Source organism: Grampus griseus (assembly GCF_964374135.1).
Source record: "Grampus griseus genome assembly, chromosome: 3".
Lineage (NCBI taxonomy): Eukaryota > Metazoa > Chordata > Mammalia > Artiodactyla > Delphinidae > Grampus > Grampus griseus.
The window spans coordinates 33,502,240-33,520,571 of NC_139019.1; the positions used below are offsets into that span (position 1 = coordinate 33,502,240).

At 41.9% G+C, this 18,332-nt stretch overlaps 1 protein-coding gene across 1 annotated transcript in view; it reads right to left on the bottom strand.

Annotated features, from left to right (window-relative positions):
• The window catches only part of PRKAA1 (protein kinase AMP-activated catalytic subunit alpha 1), a gene marked incomplete at its 5' end in the record, with an annotated part of 46,319 nt that extends 36,251 nt beyond the window's left edge, over positions 1-10,068 (bottom strand). Inside the window, one exon of the mRNA XM_082651144.1 lies at positions 9,942-10,068. Within this exon, the coding sequence (XP_082507270.1) occupies positions 9,942-10,068 (127 nt within the window). The remainder of the gene's footprint in view (positions 1-9,941) is intronic.
• Positions 10,069-18,332: the final 8,264 nt, after the last annotated feature.

Below are 18,332 nucleotides of genomic sequence, written 5' to 3' on the forward strand. Positions count from 1 at the left end.
CAGTTGCTGCATGCATGTGGGATCTAGTTCCCTGACCAGGGATAGAACCCAGGCCCCCTGCGTTGGGAGTGTGGAGTCTTAACCACTGCACCACCAGGGAAGTCCCAACAGTTTGGTTCTTTTAATGGAATATTAGTATAATAATTCCTTTTTCATGGCTGTGTAAACCAACAGTACATTTTAGGGCAATAAAAAGGCAATTAATGTCCTAGAATAGCATTAAAGGTGCTATTTCATTTTTGTTTTAATTTGTTGTTCCTGGACTTGTAATTTAACTTAGAATTAAGTAAATGAAAAAATGTGCATAAATATGTTTATTACAGTGTCTTATATAAGAACAAATACTGCAATTAACCTAAATGACCAATTTCAGAGAACAGTTTAACATATTGTCATTCCAACATAACAGACTCATAGAAAAACTACATGAAATGCTCTCATAAACATGAAAAGAACAAACAAAAATTGTATATGTATTCTACATTTTCCAGCTATACAAAAATATTTACATAAAAATGATAATGTGCCATAATTAAAAGTTATTCTACTCTGGTCTTTTTTTCAAATTTTACTTTTTAATATTCTATTCAATTAAGAAAAATTTCAAAGAGAAGGAAAAAACAATGATAGGTATTAACAGATTCATCTTTTTCAGGAGTAGGGCTAAGCACCCAATTCCACTTCCACATGAGAAGGCAATCTGTGTACAGAGCATGGGCTTTGCAGTCACAAAGATCTGGGCTTTGGTCCTGCACGAAGGTATTTACTAAATGTTTGACTTGAACAAGTTAAGTTACTTCAACCTTCTATTCAAAATCAGAATACCGCGTACTCCATAAGGGTGACATGAAGTAGGCTTTGTAAAGCACTTTCCATAGTGACCGGCACAGTTAAGTGCTCAATAAAGAAAGGATGGCTATTGCTATTCAGGGTTATATATTCTCCATTGCTTCCAAACCTGTCCCCCATTCCTAGCTAATCAGTCCTAAATTTTCTGATTTAATCCTATATAGCCAATCTTATCTCAGCTCTTTGATTTGTCCCTTTTATCCACTTAGATCCAGGTACATAATAAGTACTAAATAAATAATAGCTGTAATTTCTATGCATCTAGTTTCCATCCCCATAAGCTTCAATCTCACTAACCTGCTCCATCCTCCTCTATCCCATCAATACCAGAGATTTCTAGCTTCCAAAGTTCAACCCATTTCCTAACTTTGGTTAATTTTCAACATAATATTGCTAGACATATATATACATAGTGCCAAGTCCTTGACAAGGATTTCACCTACTACCCAAAAACTATAGAAACACTTATTCTGTCATAGAAGAGCACAGAGGTGAAAACAGGTTCATTTGACTTAAGTTGAAATCAGATTTTTTTAAATGACTACTACTTTTTAACATATAAATCTAGTTGATTTATAATACATAATTAAGGTGTACAACTCACTAGTTAATATTCATGACATACCCACTTTGTACCCAAACATACTGACTCCAACTCTCACCAACCCTGGAAGACTAGTATTATTAGCAACACTTTACAAGTAACTGAGGCACAGGAAGATGAAATAACTTGCCCAAAGTTACACAGCTAGTGACTGACAAAGCAAAAATACAAAGCCAGATCTGTCTCAAAAACTTGTGCTTTTTCCAGAAAGGGTAAGTGAAATGTGATATTTTTAAAAAGATAATCCTCAAAAGAATATTACATAGTATAATAAAACTAAATATCCTTTTAATAAAACATAAATAGTAGAAGTTGAACATATAAGCAGAACCCTTAATTTACAGTCTTGTAGTTTTGAAAAGAATAATAGACTGAATTCCCCATACTAATAAGACTTATTCTAAAAATTCATTCACATATTTAAGAAATAGTTATTGAGCACCTGCACCTACTATGTGACAGACACTGCTACTATGACCTTTTTCTTGTATATGAAAAATAAATCCAGTCTAATAAAAACCTGCTTCCTATTGATTTCAATGTTTTAATACAAGATACCAAAGAAGACATTTTATTCATTCTATTAAACCAGTTTAAAAGTTACTCAAGGGCTTCCCTGGTGGCGCAGTGGTTGAGAGTCCGCCTGCCGATGAAGGGGACACGGGTTCGTGCCCCGGTCCGGGAAGATCCCACATGCCACGGAGCGGCTGGGCCCGTGAGCCATGGCCGCTGGGCCTGCGCGTCCAGAGCCTGTGCTCCGCAACAGGAGAGGCCACAACAGTGAGAGGCCCGCTTACCACAAAAAATTTTAAAAAGTTACTCAAAAAGTACAATTGATCCTTGAACAACACGGGTTTGAACTGCAACAGTCCATTTATACTAGGATTTTTTTCAGTAAATAAACATTCAGCCTCCCTATCCCCATATGCAGAACCTGAGGGTATGGAGAGCCGACTGTACTATGTCACTTAATATAAGGGACTTGAGCATCCACAGATGCTGGTATCCTCAGGGACTCCTGGAAGCAATCCCTCACAGATACTGAGGGATGACTGCATCATAAGGGAGAAATTAAGAACATAAAACTAAAAGTACATAGGGATTTCCCTGGCGGTCCAGTGGTTAGGACTCAGGGCTTTCACTGCCAGGCCCTGGGTTCAGGCTCTGGGTTCAAGCCCTGGTCAGGGAACTAAGATCCCACAAGCTGTGCACCACGGCCAAATAAATAAACAAATAAAAGCACATAAACTGTAATGGCAAGTGCAGTGGGTTGAAAAGTGTCCCCCTCCCCACAAACTCACGTCTACTATATCCACAGAATGGGATCTTATTTGGAAATAGGGTCTTTGGGGGTGTACTTAGTTAAGGATCTCAGGATGAAATCATCCTAGATGTAGGGTGGGCTCTTTGTCTAATGACTGGTGTCCTTATAAGAAAAGGAGAGAACACAGGCACACACACACAAATGGGGCCATGTGAAGACAAGCAGAGAATGGAGCTTTGCTACCACAAGCCAAGGAACACCAGGAGCCACCAGGAGCCACCAGAAGCTGGAAGAGGCAAGAAATAGATTCTCCCCTAAAGCCTTCAGAGGGAGTATAACCCTACTAAACCCTTGATTTCGGACTTATGGCCTCCAGAACTCCAAAACAATTTCTGTTGTTTTAAGCCACCCAGTTTGTGGTACTTTGTTACTGCAGCCCTAGGAAACTGATAGGTTTATGATATCCACCATTAAAATCAACAAGTTAACAAAAGTAATCTTTTTTGAAAACAGGTTTTCTAAACTGAACTACACATGTCCAAGAATTCTTTTTTTTTTTTAATCAATTTATTTATTTATTTATTTTTGGCTGCGTTGGGTCTTCATTGCTGCGCGCAGGCTTTCTCTAGTTGCGGCAAGTGGGGGCTACTCTTCGTTGCAGTGCGTGGGCTTCTCATTGTGGTGGCTTCTCTTGTTGCAGAGTATGGGCTCTAGGCATGTGAGCTTCAGTAGTTGTGGCTCACTGACTCTAGAGCACAGGCTCAGTAGTTGTGGCGCACGGGCTTAGTTGCTCCGCGGCATGTGGGATCTTCCTGGACCAGGGATTGAACCCATGTCTCCTATATTGGCAGGCGGATTCTTTCTTTTTTTATAAATTTATTTATTTTATTTATTTATTTTTGGCTGTGTTGGGTCTTCGTTGCTGCACATGAGCTTTCTCTAGTTGCGGCAAGCAGGGGCTACTCTTCATTGCAGTGAGCGAGCTTCTCATTGCGGTGCACGTGTCGTGGAGCACGGGATCTAGGCGCATGGGCTTCAGTAGTTGCAGCATATAGGCTCAGTAGTTGCAGCATATAGGCTCAGTAGTTGTGGCTCACGGGCTCTAGAGCACAGGCTCAGTAGTTGTGGAGCGTGGGCTTAGTTGCTCGGCAGGCGGATTCTTAACCACTATGCCACCAGGGAAGTCCCATCCAAGAATTCTTAAATGGAACACAGTGATGATGGGGAACCAAGCAAATGTTCACCTTGTATGAGCATCAGTTACTCCCTATGCCCTCACACAGTGACATCCATGGGAGTTACTTCTTGCTCCCAGACTATTATGTTCCAGCTCCTAGGGTTTTCTGCTTTTTCAAGTTGTGTCTCATCCTTCAAAGACTATCAGGAGTCAACTCACAGCCTCCTCTCCAATGTTCTAATTTCAGGATTCTAAGTTTCTATGGGCTAGAAAAATCATAAAACTAAAATTATTAGAATAGACTTTCTAAAGTATGCTCTACAAAACACTAGGACTGGAGACTCTCCACAGAAAAAGATTTCACAATCAAGGAGTCTGGGAAAGGATGTCTGCTCTCCCTTTTGGAAACTCATTATACATATTAATATAGTAATGGCTCTAAAGAGCCCTGCCGTAAGGAAACCTAACAAACGTTTAACCTGGTATTTCCCAGTCTTAATTGGATCCAGGTTTTCCCCTCAGAAGTTTTAAAATATGTTGGGCTTCCCTGGTGGCACAGTGGTTGAGAGTGCGTCTGCCGATGCAGGGGTCATGGGTTCATGCCCCGATCCGGGAAGATCCCACATGCTGCGGAGCGGCTTGGCCCGAGAGCCATGGCCGCTGAGCCTGCACGTCCAGAGCCTCTGCTCCGCAACGGGAGAGGCCACAACAGTGAGAGGCCCGTGTACCGCAAAAAAAAAAAAGTTTTAAAATGTGTCCCAACATTGATTCTCTAAATATTTTCTCTTTCAGAGTAGGCAGTATCTCCTATTATTTTTCTCCCTTTTTCCTCCCAGCAAAATCTTACTAATTTAAGGCCATAATATAATATGTCATGTTTTCCTTACTTGTAAGAACACAGATATCTGCCTTGAATCCAACTGGCAACGTACTTCAGCATTAGAATTTCAGTAGCGTAATACTTTTGAAAATATAGTCACCTTATTATAGCTTAGGAAGCACATTATCACATTCGATCCTCACAATAAACCTATGATACAGGTAACATGAGGCTCTGGGAGATTAATTTGTTGAAGTAAAGCTATTAACTGATCAAGTTGGAACCGGTCTTCTAATTAGAAATATTCCAAGTCTTGGACCTCTCCACTCTACCCCACCATCAAAGTGCAGTGGAAAGGGGAAAAAAGCCTTGGCACAATATCAAAACCTGAACTTTTTCTCAAAACTAGGCTAAAGATTCTCCAGTGACTTAACTCAGTTACAGCCAAATTAACTGCTGCTCCATAAGTCAATCAGTGCAGTAAATGGACTTTGTCAGGAATATGCATTACTAAGATATTTCTCCCCTTTTCCAAAGCTCAAAACGTTACTCTTCAGACTGTCACTGTTTTACAGTAATGCTAAGATGTTGCTTTTCAGTGAAATAGAAGACAGGTATTTCTGCCATGAAAGACTTGAGTCATTCACAGCAAAGGTTACCAGAATTCACAATGTCTCCCGCACAACAAAAGCAACAGATGAGTCAACTAAATATTAGCTAACAACCTGTTATTGCTTTCTAAAGGGAACTTTGTCTAACTGTAGAACAGTGTAACAGATGCTCTTCTAATCAGCTATGTAATCCTGAAGTAAAACAAGATCATACTTTGAAAGAGAGAATTTTAAATACTGATAAAGAGACGCCACAAAGATGGAAATATTTATAAAGATATTCTAATCACCCAACTATTTCATTCTCACTCTAAAATTGAAAAAAAAAAATCTCACTGCTAAAAGCATCAGGGAAATAACTTAATCCTAGAGAGAGATGAGTTTTAAAAGCTATAGGTGGAAATGTGAGAAAGGTACTTTTCCTTATCCAAACATTTCAGGCATCCCAAAAGGCAAGCCAAATACCCATGTTCCACCCAACAGTAGCTTAAGCAGTAAAACATTAACAGATGCAACTGAAGCCCAGTCTGACTCCTCCCAGATTCCTTTCTCCTTTCTCTCTCCCTAGAGGTTACCACTATCTTGAATGTGGTGTTTGTCTTTCCCACAGGTATGAATCCATAAATGATCCAGTAACAATGTTTTTCATATGGTTATTTTACAAATTTAATTTTATATATTCTTTTGAATACATAATACCTGCACTACACAATTCACAACTATAAAAAGATATACAGTGACATGTCCCTCTGCTACCTAGTTCCCCTCCCCTGAACAACTAATGTAACAGTTTCGTGTGTATCTTTAAAGAGACACTCTATACATATGCAAGTAGTTACACTTACTTTAATTTGTCCCTGCTCTTTATACACAAATGGTAGGAATACTATATACTTTGTTCTACTATCCCCTTATTTTTTCCTCTTAAAAATACACATTGGAGGGCTTCCCTGGTGGTGCAGTGGTTGAGAGTCCGCCTGCCGATGCAGGGGACACGGGTTCGTGTCCCGGTCTGGGAAGATCCCACATGCCGCGGAGCAGCTGGGCCCATGAGTCATGGCCGCTGAGCCTGCGCGTCCGGAGCCTGTGCTCAGCAATGGGAGAGGCCACAACAGTGAGAGGCCCGCGTACCGCAAAAAAAAACCAAAAAAAACCACATTGGAAACTGTTCCCTGTATTATATGAAGTCGCTTGTTTTTTTTTCCTTTTTTCCTAATATCTGCAAGGTATACCACTATGGATAAACCATAATTTAACTATTGTCCTACTAGAAAGGTTACTTCCAATCTCTTGTATTTATAAACAAGATGATAATGAATAACTCATTATTTCATACACCTGTAGGATAAATTCCTAGAAGTTGAATTGCTGGGTTAACTTTAATAAATACTGTCATACTCTATAGAGGTGGTACAAATTTGTCCTCCTACCAGTAATGCATGAGTGTTTTTGCATGTTTTTAAATTTTATATGAATAACATGACTATATATATTCTTCAACTTCTTGTTTTTGTGGCCTAACCTTATATACTTGAAATTCACCCATGCTGATATATATAGCTCTAATTCACATATCGATTTTTTACTTAAAGAAGCTTTTAGGTAACTTCTTTGATTCATACAAAGAGTCACCTATTTATCTTAAATTGCAGTTTTATATAGAAATACTCACCAAATTAATAAATAGATTGTATGTATAAACAGCTCATTTGCCAAAGACTACCCACCCTACTAAAGAGGCATCTTCTTTTGGAAAACTAACAAAAACTGTCATTTAAATTTACTGCAGTAGTAACATGACTCTGTTCATCCATGCTTTTATAATTGTTCTGGGAGGAAAGGGGACTAGACCCCACAAGGGAGTGGAGACTAACACCTTGACAACCGGGGAGTGGGGGGGGAGAAAAAAGTATCTTGGAAATAATAAGATAATTCAAGCATAATCCCAAACTAACCCTAGCTGTCTATTTAAAGTTTCCCCTCAAAATGTTACCATTAAATTACCAAAGGATCTTTTTTAAACCTGTAACAAGAAACAAAATAATTCATATGAATTTAAAGTCCTCTCTGCACCCCCCCCATAAGTTTCCTATAAGATGGAATACCATATCGGGAATTTTTCTGCATATCTGTATAACATCCTCTATTAGACTCCTTTTCTATGTTAAATTTAGCAATGTGTATGACTAATTTTAAAACCTCTAGCTAATCCAAATTGTCTCCATTGAAATATGTGGCTAATCATATAATTTATAAGAATTCTTGTCAAATTCTTGGCTACTGTAAGTTACCGTCGTCACCACTACAGTGGCTATTTTTGCTTGCTCACTGGGCAGCTATGTCCCCCTTCCTCTCTTCTAAAAAAAACCCATTTCTGTGTAGGTATCTACTCTGTCCCCCCATACTATTCAAGTACTTCAGAAGAAGATGCCCCCCACACACACACACACGTCCAGGAGTGGGCCATATTCCTCTAAGGGTAATACCATCTCTCCTGCTAGTGCCTACTTATAGGAACACAAGCCTAAGCCATGGTATCCCTGGCCAGAGGGAATGATTGAGCCAATGAGACTCATGAGGGCTATGCTGGGGCTTCCTTGCTCTGGACAGAGAACCACAGAAAGAGATGTTCTTGGCTAGGCTGAGTTGGATTTTCTTATTTGGGACAGAAAGCATTCCAACTGTTCAACAACTTTAAAAAATGCACTGGTTGAAGATTTTGACCACCATCAATTAATGTATTTATGAACAAATGAACCATATCTATAAAACCTATGATCCTTTGACTAATACTGGCCTTTCTATATTTGGAGAGATTGTTGACTTTGACAGTGTGTGGTATTTCAAGAGAAGCACATGTGGAGGAGCGAAGGTTAAGGAATAGCAGTCACTGGAGGGATTCAAGGCACAGCCACATCACAGATCAAACCCAGGAAATGAGAAATATCCTCTTGCTTTCCTATCTGCCATGCCAAAAGCCACCTAGCCAATAAGAAAGTGAGACCTGACTCTGCTCAGGTCTATATTAGGAAAACAATGAGTATCCTAATCCAAACAGAACTCTGGGAGGGGTGAAGGCATCAAAACTGTTATTACTATTTGGGTGGCATTAATGAGTATTTCTTACAAATACTTATAAACTGAAAGTTTGTAATTGCTAACAAGTAAAGAGACAACATCACCAAAAATAAATAACTTCAGAAGCACAGAAACATCTTACTGGCCTAATACAGACCCACCCTAATGGCTGTTATTACCCTATTCTGGCATTTGCTTCTTACTTTCTTACATTGTTGGCCTTGCTGATTTTCTTAAGAAGGTTTAGGCAGTTGCTTCCCTGTGGGCTATACAGCAATTTTCCAGTTCTATGACTCAGAAAGAGCAAGAGAAGGAAGGGCTCTCCTCTTCCATCCCTAGATAAAATCAGAAAATGTTTATTTAGCTCCGATAGAGCAAGGCTCAGTTAGTTAATTCACTGTACAGACTTTCACAAACTTTTTTCTCTTTCAAGTCAAATATTTACCAAGCGCTTAGTATATGCAAGTCACAGGCTATTTATCCAAAGCCAATGCATGAATTATTTTTATCAGTTCCATACTTCCTTCCTCTACATCCCTAATAATAAAGTCAAATATTTTGAAGGAAAAATATTTATGCCTCACAAAATTTGCAATTAAACTTTTTGTGCCAGCACTGGTGGACTGGAGAGCAAGTTTGTTATTTCCGGAATACTGTATTGAAACACAAGGGTAAGCGATTCCACTTTTCTTTAAAGAAAAAAATTTTTTTTCAAGTAATGTACATAAAACTATTAATTAAAATATAAATATCCTGTGAAAATAAACGGAAACTAACTGCATCAGTGAATTAATAAACACTATCTGGAAGCAAAATCTGCACTGCCTACCAGGTTTGGTAATTCAGAAACACTGAAGGCACGGCGTCTGCTTTCAGACCATAAACCAAGGATCGCAAATACATGTAGGACCAGTTTATATTCATTAACTGCTCCGAAAAAAATTAGTGATCCTTTCCGACAAAATAGCCTTTTTTTTTTTTTTAACTCTGTAAACTACTCCCCAAAGCAACCTTACTTCGGGGGAACACATTTCACACTTGAGAATCAGCCAGGGCAGGTAAGTCAACAGCCTTCTGAAGAGGACTGAAATATGGACAATGCCGAGGACGGCCAGGGAACCGATGGGCTGGCCCTGAGCCGAGGGATCACAGCTGGGACGAACGGCGGGCCGCCTCTCCAGGGTTCCCGGCCAAGACCCCGGCGCCCCCACCCAGCTAAGGGAGCGAGTAGTGCAGCCCCCGACCGTCAGGCCTGGGAAAGTTCGCACCTCTGCATCCCCGCCCCTCGCACGGACTAGCCCCTCCGGCCGTCGCACCGTCGCCATGGCGACCAGTCCCCACCCCACCCCCGCCCTCCCAGGGGGCGCCGCTCCGCAGTCCCGCCGTGGCCTCCGGCTCTACTCCGGCCGGAGCCTGGACAGGGACTGCCGAGCCCGGGGGACGAGGAACGCAAGGGGCGGGGGAGGATGAAGAGATGCGAAAGGCGGAAGTCACTCGGATCCCGGGCTGAGGCCGAGCCTTGCCCCGGAGGTCCTCACCCTTCACTTTGCCGAACGTCCCGACCCCCAGCGTGTCTCCCAGGATGTAGTGGCCGATCTTCACCCGCCCGTCGTGTTTCTGCTTCTCGGCTGTCGCCATTTTTCTCCAGGAACTGAGTCTGCGCATGGCGCCGCGGGAGGGGGCGGAGGGGGCGGGCAGGGCCGCGCCGGGGGCGGGCGGGGAGAGGGTGGGGACGCGGGAGGGGAGCCGCGTAGCCGAGCCACCGCCCTGCGCCGTCCGCCGTGTCCCCGCAGCCAGCCGTCGGGCGCAGACGCTCCCCCTGGCGGGGCTGGCGGGGGTCTCTGGGAGGGGCCCCGGTACCTCGCTCCATGCCCTGCATCCTTGCGGCATCGGGCGCCCGCCCACCTGCGCTCGGGAGGGGGCTTCCTGGATTGCAGAGAAGGGCCGCAGCCCCTCGGCTCCTTTCCTCTGGCGGAGTCTCTACAGGCAGTGGTCTCCCCTAATTATTACTCCGGAGTCGTGGGGACCCGCTCCCATTCCTATTACAAGGTGGGGAGATGGGCACTGGGGAAGTTGCTTGGGTAAGGCAGATATGTGGCTTGTTATCAGTGCAGCGTGAATTGAAACATGGCTGGAGACACCACCCTGCCACTGTTTTCTAACCTTTTCATTTTTCCTGTTCGGATGGAATCTATAAGCCCCTGGGAGTTGTCACTTGCATCTTTGATGAAGTTTCCTTTTCCTCCACTCCACCTGCACCCGCGCTGCTCTTTTTTACTTTGAGCCACTAAGTTGCTATTGGGCACCTCGACAGCTCAAGAAGCGAGAGATGTTGGTCTTTCCTCCTGCTGGATGCCCTCCTGAAATGTTCTCCCCACAACAAGCTCTGAGGAAGGAGCAGGTTGGGGTTAAGGGTGAATGTGTGTGTGTTCGGGAAGCAGGATGCTACCCAGACATTTGGATGTATAGGAATTAATATTTTTAGATTACCAGTAAAATGTAGACTTTGAACTGAAAACAAGGCTTACAGTTGCATCAACCAAATCAATCGACAAATATTTATTGTACTTTCAGTGAGTAAAAGTTAGTCTATACAGATGGGATCATGGCATATCACAGGGGGAGTAGAGAAAGTATGTTTATTTGTAATAGAATTTTAAGTGAGTGTGTTACTCAATTATATTCCTTTAACATGGGCAAAATCAAGTGTCCAAAAAAAGTTTATGTGATCTCAGTTTTGCAGTGTCATAGCATTTGGACAGGTGTCAATGGGCAGAGTTAGACTCTTCATGAAAATAATATAAAAAAGAAAAAGACGAAAAATGTTACCTTTTTCCTTCCAAGTGAAAGTTACTCTTCTGGTTTTTATATACTTTATATTTATGAAATAAAAGTAATATGCATTAAGCACAGCTTTGTTCCAAGCAAGGTACTGCAGGAGAGGCAAAAACCTTTGAGCTTAGAATTACATCAGATAATCAGAGGACATCTACAACTAGCCTTGGATAGATAATCACTTCCTACTGTATTATGGACTGCACATATTTTGAAGAGCCAGAAAGTTAAGAAATCTTTGATTACTGAGATATTTGGGGGGTAGGCAGTGGTTACTGTTGTAATTTTTGCTCTGTTGTTTCTTCACCTTTACTGTTTGTAATGTGAGTTTCGGCAGCTTTTTTTTTTTTTAATTTATTTATTTGGGGGCTGTGTTGGGTCTTCCTTGCTGCGCGCAGGCTCTCTCCAGCTGCGGCGAGCGGGGTGGGGGGGCACTCCCCGCTGCGGCGCACGTGCTTCTCATTTTGGTGGCTTCTCCTGCTGTGGAGCACGGGCTCTGGGCGCACGGGCTTTAGCAGTAGTGGCAGGAGGGCTCAGTAGTTGTGGCTCGCGGGCTCTAGAGCGCAGGCTCAGTAGCTGTGGCGGACGGGCTTAGTTGCTTTGCAGCATGTGGGATCTTCCTGGATCAGGGCTCGAACCCGTGTGGCCTGCATTGGCAGGCAGATTCTTAACCACTGCGCCACCAGGGAAGTCCCTAAGTAGCTTTTATTGCTGTTTTTTCTTTTGTTTGTTTCTTATGCTGAGTTAAAAATGGAATTCAATTAACAGTTTCTAAGAAAGTAAATGATAAACCTCCTTTATTCCTTTGCTTTTTCTCTTTCCTTCAGTCCTTTTTAAAAGTTTTTGTCACATTTTCTTCCTTCCCAGACACTATGGGTAGACACAAAATGAAAAGTCATGGTCCCTACCCTGGAGAAGCTCATAATCTAGGAGGGCAGTTCTCTGTATCCCCCCAACCCCACAATAGATAATGTTCACATGTTCAGCATTCTTCCGGGGGGGAAGTAAAGATAAGGTAAACTGTGACTTATGCCCAGTTTCCGGACCCATCAGTTGTACCCCTATCTCAACAAAGTATATTGGAATAGAAGTGGGCAGGAGTGACTTTGTAGAAGTAACCTCGAATCCAGTCTAGTTTAGGAGGGGAGAAAAGTAAATTGTTTTCAAATTTCAGTACTTTAACTTTTATTAGCACAAATAAGTTACAATACCTTTCAGCACTGATGAAGACAAACCAAGATGACCGAACACTGTGGTGGAGAACCTCTGGTCTCATGGGGAAACTCACTAGTTTGTTGTCAGCTGCTTCCTCTTTAGCCCTTCAGAGATTCTGAGGGAGCTGTGCACCCTGTTAGTCTTTTCTTGTTAAGGCCATCACAGTGTTAGTAAACCATACATTGTCAGGGAGATGCTATACTTCCTCAACATCTATCTGTATATGTGGTGGCCAGAACTAAAAATTTTAAGTACTGTGTTGCTATTAATGCAGCCTAATATATCCTTAGTAGTAGTTACATTGTAACTAATATTCAATATTTATTCAACAACAACTAGGTATTAGGCAGACTGATAAACTCTGAGGACTCAAAGAACAAAGGAACATAGTACTGCCTTTGACATGGCCAAGCAATGTGATAGGTGCTATAATAAAAATATATATACATATGGTCCTAAAAGGGCTTCATGAGACAAGGGCATAACCTTTATCTGCAGAGGTCCACAAAGTCTTTTAAAATTGAACATATTTAGAGGAGTATTAAGAGTACTTTATACTCAAAGAAAAGGGTGGCATGGGGGATGAAGGAACTTGGGGAAGGCATCCCAGGTGAGAGAAACAGCATATACAGAATCACAGAGGGAAGGAAGCCTTAGACTTTTTAGGGAAGAGCAAAATGCTTACAGCAGACAAAATCTGGATGGATAGAGGGACTGACTAGAAGAAATAAGAGAAACAGGACAAAACCCTGAGAGGCCTCATATGGGCTTCTCAGTTTCACCATTTTCTTATAGACAGTGGTGAGCCATGGGAAGATGTGAAGTAGATGCCTTTTAGAAATACAATCTTTACCAAGGGAATTGATAGCTATGGGTGCCTTTGGGAAGGCAAACTGGGTGACTGAGAGTCAGGTGCAAAGTGCAGACTTTTCCCTATGTACTCTTTTGTAACGTTTTGGTTTTAAACTTTATGCATATATTACAGAGTTGAAAAAATTAACTGTTAGAAAAAAATTTTTTTAACTCTGACTTTAGTGTGGAGGATAGTTTGGAGAAGAGCAAGACCAACGTGTGTGACAAGAGACTTGCAATCGCCTAGTGAAGAAATGATGAGGCAGGTACCATGTATAAAAAGGAAAAAACTGGGCTTCCCTGGTGGCGCAGTGGTTGAGAGTCCGCCTGCCGATGCAGGGGACACGGGTTCGTGCCCCGGGAAGATCCCACATGCCGCAGAGCGGCTGGGCCCGTGAGCCATGGCCGCTGAGCCTACGCGTCCGGAGCCTGTGCTCCGCAACGGGAGAGGCCACAACAGTGAGAGGCCCGCGAACCACCAAAAAAAAAAAAAAAAAAAAAAAAAGGAAAAAACTCAAGACCTATTTAGATATGAAATTAGTGAGGTACAGAGATTGGTGTGGACAGAGCAGGAAAGGAAGGAATCCTAATTACCTCCCAGGTTTCTGGAGAGATTGTCAGGAGGATGGGGAATGGAGGTTCAGCAGAAATAATGAATTCTATCTGTGACATTAAGGCATCTGAGAGACCTTCAGGAAAGATATCCAGGAATGTACGGGTAATACAGGTCTATTAGCCCAAAAAAAGGTCAGTGTAGAGATACAGATTTGGTGTCCTCACCAAACAAGTGGCAGAGTAGGGCAGTGCATTTGGGTGAGATCTCCCCAGGTTGTAGCGTTAAGGGACCCAAGGACGGAACGCTCACTTAGAGAATATGGATAATTAAGAAGATCCAGAAGCAATGTGAGCCTATGAAAGAAACAGGAAAAAAAGCCAATTTATGTTAGATATTCTCTAGGAAGTTACAGTGATTAAAATTAGTTTGCGGATAGTTTTCCCCTATTTATCTAGGGTTGATGATTCCCAACTCCTGGTTTGAAATATTTTTAGGTTAACACTTTTGCAACCCCCTCATGATGATGAATTTTAAGCTTCAATTACCCTTGTAAAAATAGGCCCAGAGCTGTTTTCTAGGGAAAATCTTAGCACTGTTCACAAGGACTCCCTCGGTCCATCTCTAGGTAAATGTGGTTGGTTAGTCCTGGTTGGGTTCCTTGCTTTTAATAAGAAAATGTCAACCCTGCCCACCTCTCAGTTGATTCACTAAGCATCAGGCACATGCATCTGTCCGTGATCAGCAGCACGAAGAATAGTCATTCACCAAAAAAATGTAACTCCAAACTCTTTGCTGCCCTATTCTTATCAGTTAAGGGAAATAATGTCCTTGGATGGTTGCCTGAAGGGTAGGCTGATCGTCTAAATTGTGCCCTTGGACCATCTGAGACTATCAGAGAGAGGTCGTTGGACTGTCTGGCTCTGGTTACTGTTAGATTCGTTTTTACTCAACTTGGTAATACAAGGGGCTGATAACATGTGGACGCCTTTAATAGGCTAATAATTGGGCTCTCTGTTCCAACTAGTAATTTGGTTCCCTTCAAAACAGTATTCTTGAAAAATTTATTCAACGTTTATTTAAGTGGAAAGGCAGAGATAAAGGATGTCTGGTGTCCCAGGAAACAAAGACCCTGCTGTTCCCAGACACTAACTTCTTAGGCAGCAGTCCACAGGCCATCTAAGCATGCATTTTGTGGGGTGAGGAGGTTTTATCCCACCCCAAGTGACTTACCAAAGTAGTTCTTTTTAGCCGCATCCTTCCAAGAAGAACTCAGGTAAGTAAAGATTAGAGTGACGTTTTGGAGCCCCCGAGATGTGCAGTGTCCTTTATAGACTGGCTTCCGGGCAGCAGCCCAGCTCAGGCCTGTCTGCTCTTCTGCTGCTGTCTCTGTCCTCAGTGCAGGAGGGTGCTGAGGGCTGCTATGAGAAACAGACATGCAAAGCTTCCTTACTTCTGCGGACCCAAATGTACAGCCTACCTCTAACCAAGAACGTCGTTGCTAAAGGCATGCATGTTAGTATTCTAACCTCATCCCTGGATTAATGTATTTTCCTTCCCCTCAGTTCCTTATTTATTTATTATTTACTTTGCTGGATATTAGCACTCTCTAGGCTTCCCAGATGCATTTTTTAAAGTAGACTTTATTTTTAGAACAGCTTTAGATTTACAGAAAAAATGTAAAGATACTACAGAGTTCTCATATACTCATGCCCAGCTTCCCCTATTACTAACACCTTACATTATATGGTACATTTGTTACAATTAATGAGAAAAATAAACCAGTGTTGATATTATATTATTATTAACTAAAGTCCATACTTTATTCCAATTTCTTTAGTTTTTACCTAATGTGCTTTTTCTGTTCCAGGATCCCATTCAGGATACCACATTACATTTAATTGTCATGTCTCCTTAGGCTCCTCTTGGCTGTGACAATTTCTCAGATATCTTGGTTTTTGTTTTTTATGACTTTGACAGTATTGAGGTGTATTAGTCAGATATTTGCTGGAATGCCCCTCTATTGGAATTGGGTGTTTTTCTCATGGCTAGATTGGCGTTATGGGGTTTGGGGAGGAAGAACACAAACAATGGTCTATCTTAATCAAACCACATCAAAGGTCTATTTGGGTTTCTCTATAGTAATGTCACTTGTTTTTTCCTCCTTTCCATACTGTACTCTTTGAAAGGAAATCACTAAGCATAGCCCACACTTAAGGATTGGGGAGTTATGCTCCGTCTCCTTTAAGGTGGGATATTTATTTAAATTATTTGGAATTCTTCACAGGAGATTTCTCTCTTCTCTCCCATTTATTTATTTGATCATTTATTTATAGCAGTATAGACTCATGAATATTTACTTTATACACTGAGTTATAATCCAATACTCCTTCATTGTATTGCTCAGATTGTTCCAGCTTTGGTCATTGGGTGCTCTTTCAGTTGGCTCTTGTATCCCTTTGACATGCCTCCATCAATGCTGTTTGTTTTTGGTTTTGTTTTGTTTTTCAGTACGCGGGCCTCTCACTGCTGTGACCTCTCCCACTGCGGAGCACAGGCTCCGGACACGCAGGCTCAGTGGCCATGGCTCACGGGCCCAGCCGCTCCGCGGCATGATGGGATCTTCCCGGACCGGGGCATGAACCCGTGGCCCCTGCATCGGCAGGCGGACTCTCAACCACTGCGCCACCAGGGAAGCCCCCATTTCCCTGATATTAATGTTGAACATCTTTTCCTGTGTTTATTTGCCATGCATATGTGTTCTTTGGTGAACTACCTATTCAAATCTGCCCATTTTAAAAATTGGGCAATTTATGTTTTAATTATTAAGTTCTGAATACAAGTCATTTATCATATATGTTTTGCATATATTTTCTCCAAGACTGTGTCTTGTTTTTATTTTTTAAAATAAATTTATTTATTTTTGGATACATTGGGTCTTTGTTGCTGTGCATGGGCTTTCTCTAGTTGCAGTGAGTGGGGGCTACTCTTCCTTGTGGTGCGCGGGCTTCTCATTGCGGTGGCTTCTCTTGTTGCAGAGCATGGGCTCCAGGCACATGGGCTTCAGCAGTTGTGACATGCGGGCTCAGTAGTTGTGGCACACAGGCTTAGTTGCTCTGTGGCATGTGGGATCTTCTCGGACCAAGGCTCGAACCCATGTCCCCTGCATTGGCAGGCAAATTCTTAACCACTGTGCCACCAGGGAAGTCCCAATACTACACTATCTTGACTACTGCAGCTTTATAGTAAAGCCTTTTTTTTTGGTTTGTTCTGTTTTTAAGCAGTTGTATTGCTATTCCATTGTAAAGAGGTACAGTAATTTGCTTAACTCAGCCTCTACTTAGGGGTTAAGTTGTTTCTATTTTTTATATTACAGATAATGCAACAAATGCCCACGGGCATATAACTTTGTACCCTTGTGATAATGCTTGTGTAGGGTACATGTTTAGAATTGGGAATGCTGGATCAGTGTTCCCCACATTTTCCCCTAGTAATTGGGTCTAGTTTCAGGTATAGATCCATTTGGGTAAGACTTATAGTGTAAGTAACTAGGCTGTGCTTGGCTGTGTTCTAAGACACTGTCTGACACTGTGTTCTAAGATACGGATCTTGAGCAATGCATTGTAGCCTATGTGTTAAAGCAAAGATTTCCTGCTTTCCTCTTTGGTCAGTTCATGTGAGCTATAGAAAGATGCTTCCTCGAGAACACAAAAATAAGAGTGCTGTCAGAGTTAGTGTTTGTCAGAACATCAGGGGCATTCTGCCTGTTTGACAGTTATACTTTTGATCAATTGGCAAGCCCATTTTCAAACAATTATTAATTTAATCTGGGATTGGATTAATCAGTTTGCTGATTAACCATAGAGGCGGATGAAGTGCATGGTGTGGTGGAGAAGTTGAGTAGATGGAGAAATTAAGGCCTTGAGGTTGAAACTGAGCTCAAGTAGTAGGCATCTCAGGACCATGCTTTCTCTGCTCCCTCTGCCTTTCAACCTAATCCACAACAAGTAACTTCTGAACCTCAATCAAAGATAATCCCCCAGTGGTTAACCCACCCTACCTGAATAATGAGTTGACTGTAATTTTGTTTTAAACATGACTTGGGCTTATGCATGACCACTTTCCCCTCTTCCTACCCTTCTTGGTTCACTGATATACTCCCAATGCCTAGATCAGTGGCTAGCACATAGACAGGGTACAGTTTACATCTGTAGATAGAATATTGTTAAAATTTAGTTTATTGAATATACATTTATCTTGATTTGGTTAACAAGAGCTTCCCCTGAGAGATAAGCCACCCTCTTTGTTCTGATCAAATCAAATTTCTGAGCCTACAGTGCTGTAGAGTCTCTAGCATATAGCAGACACTACTGACCACGGTGAATTCACCAAGATACATGTTGTCTTATAGGGTTTTGTCTTCCTGCTATTATCAGTGACACCCATTATCCAGGAATATAGTAATAATAGTAAT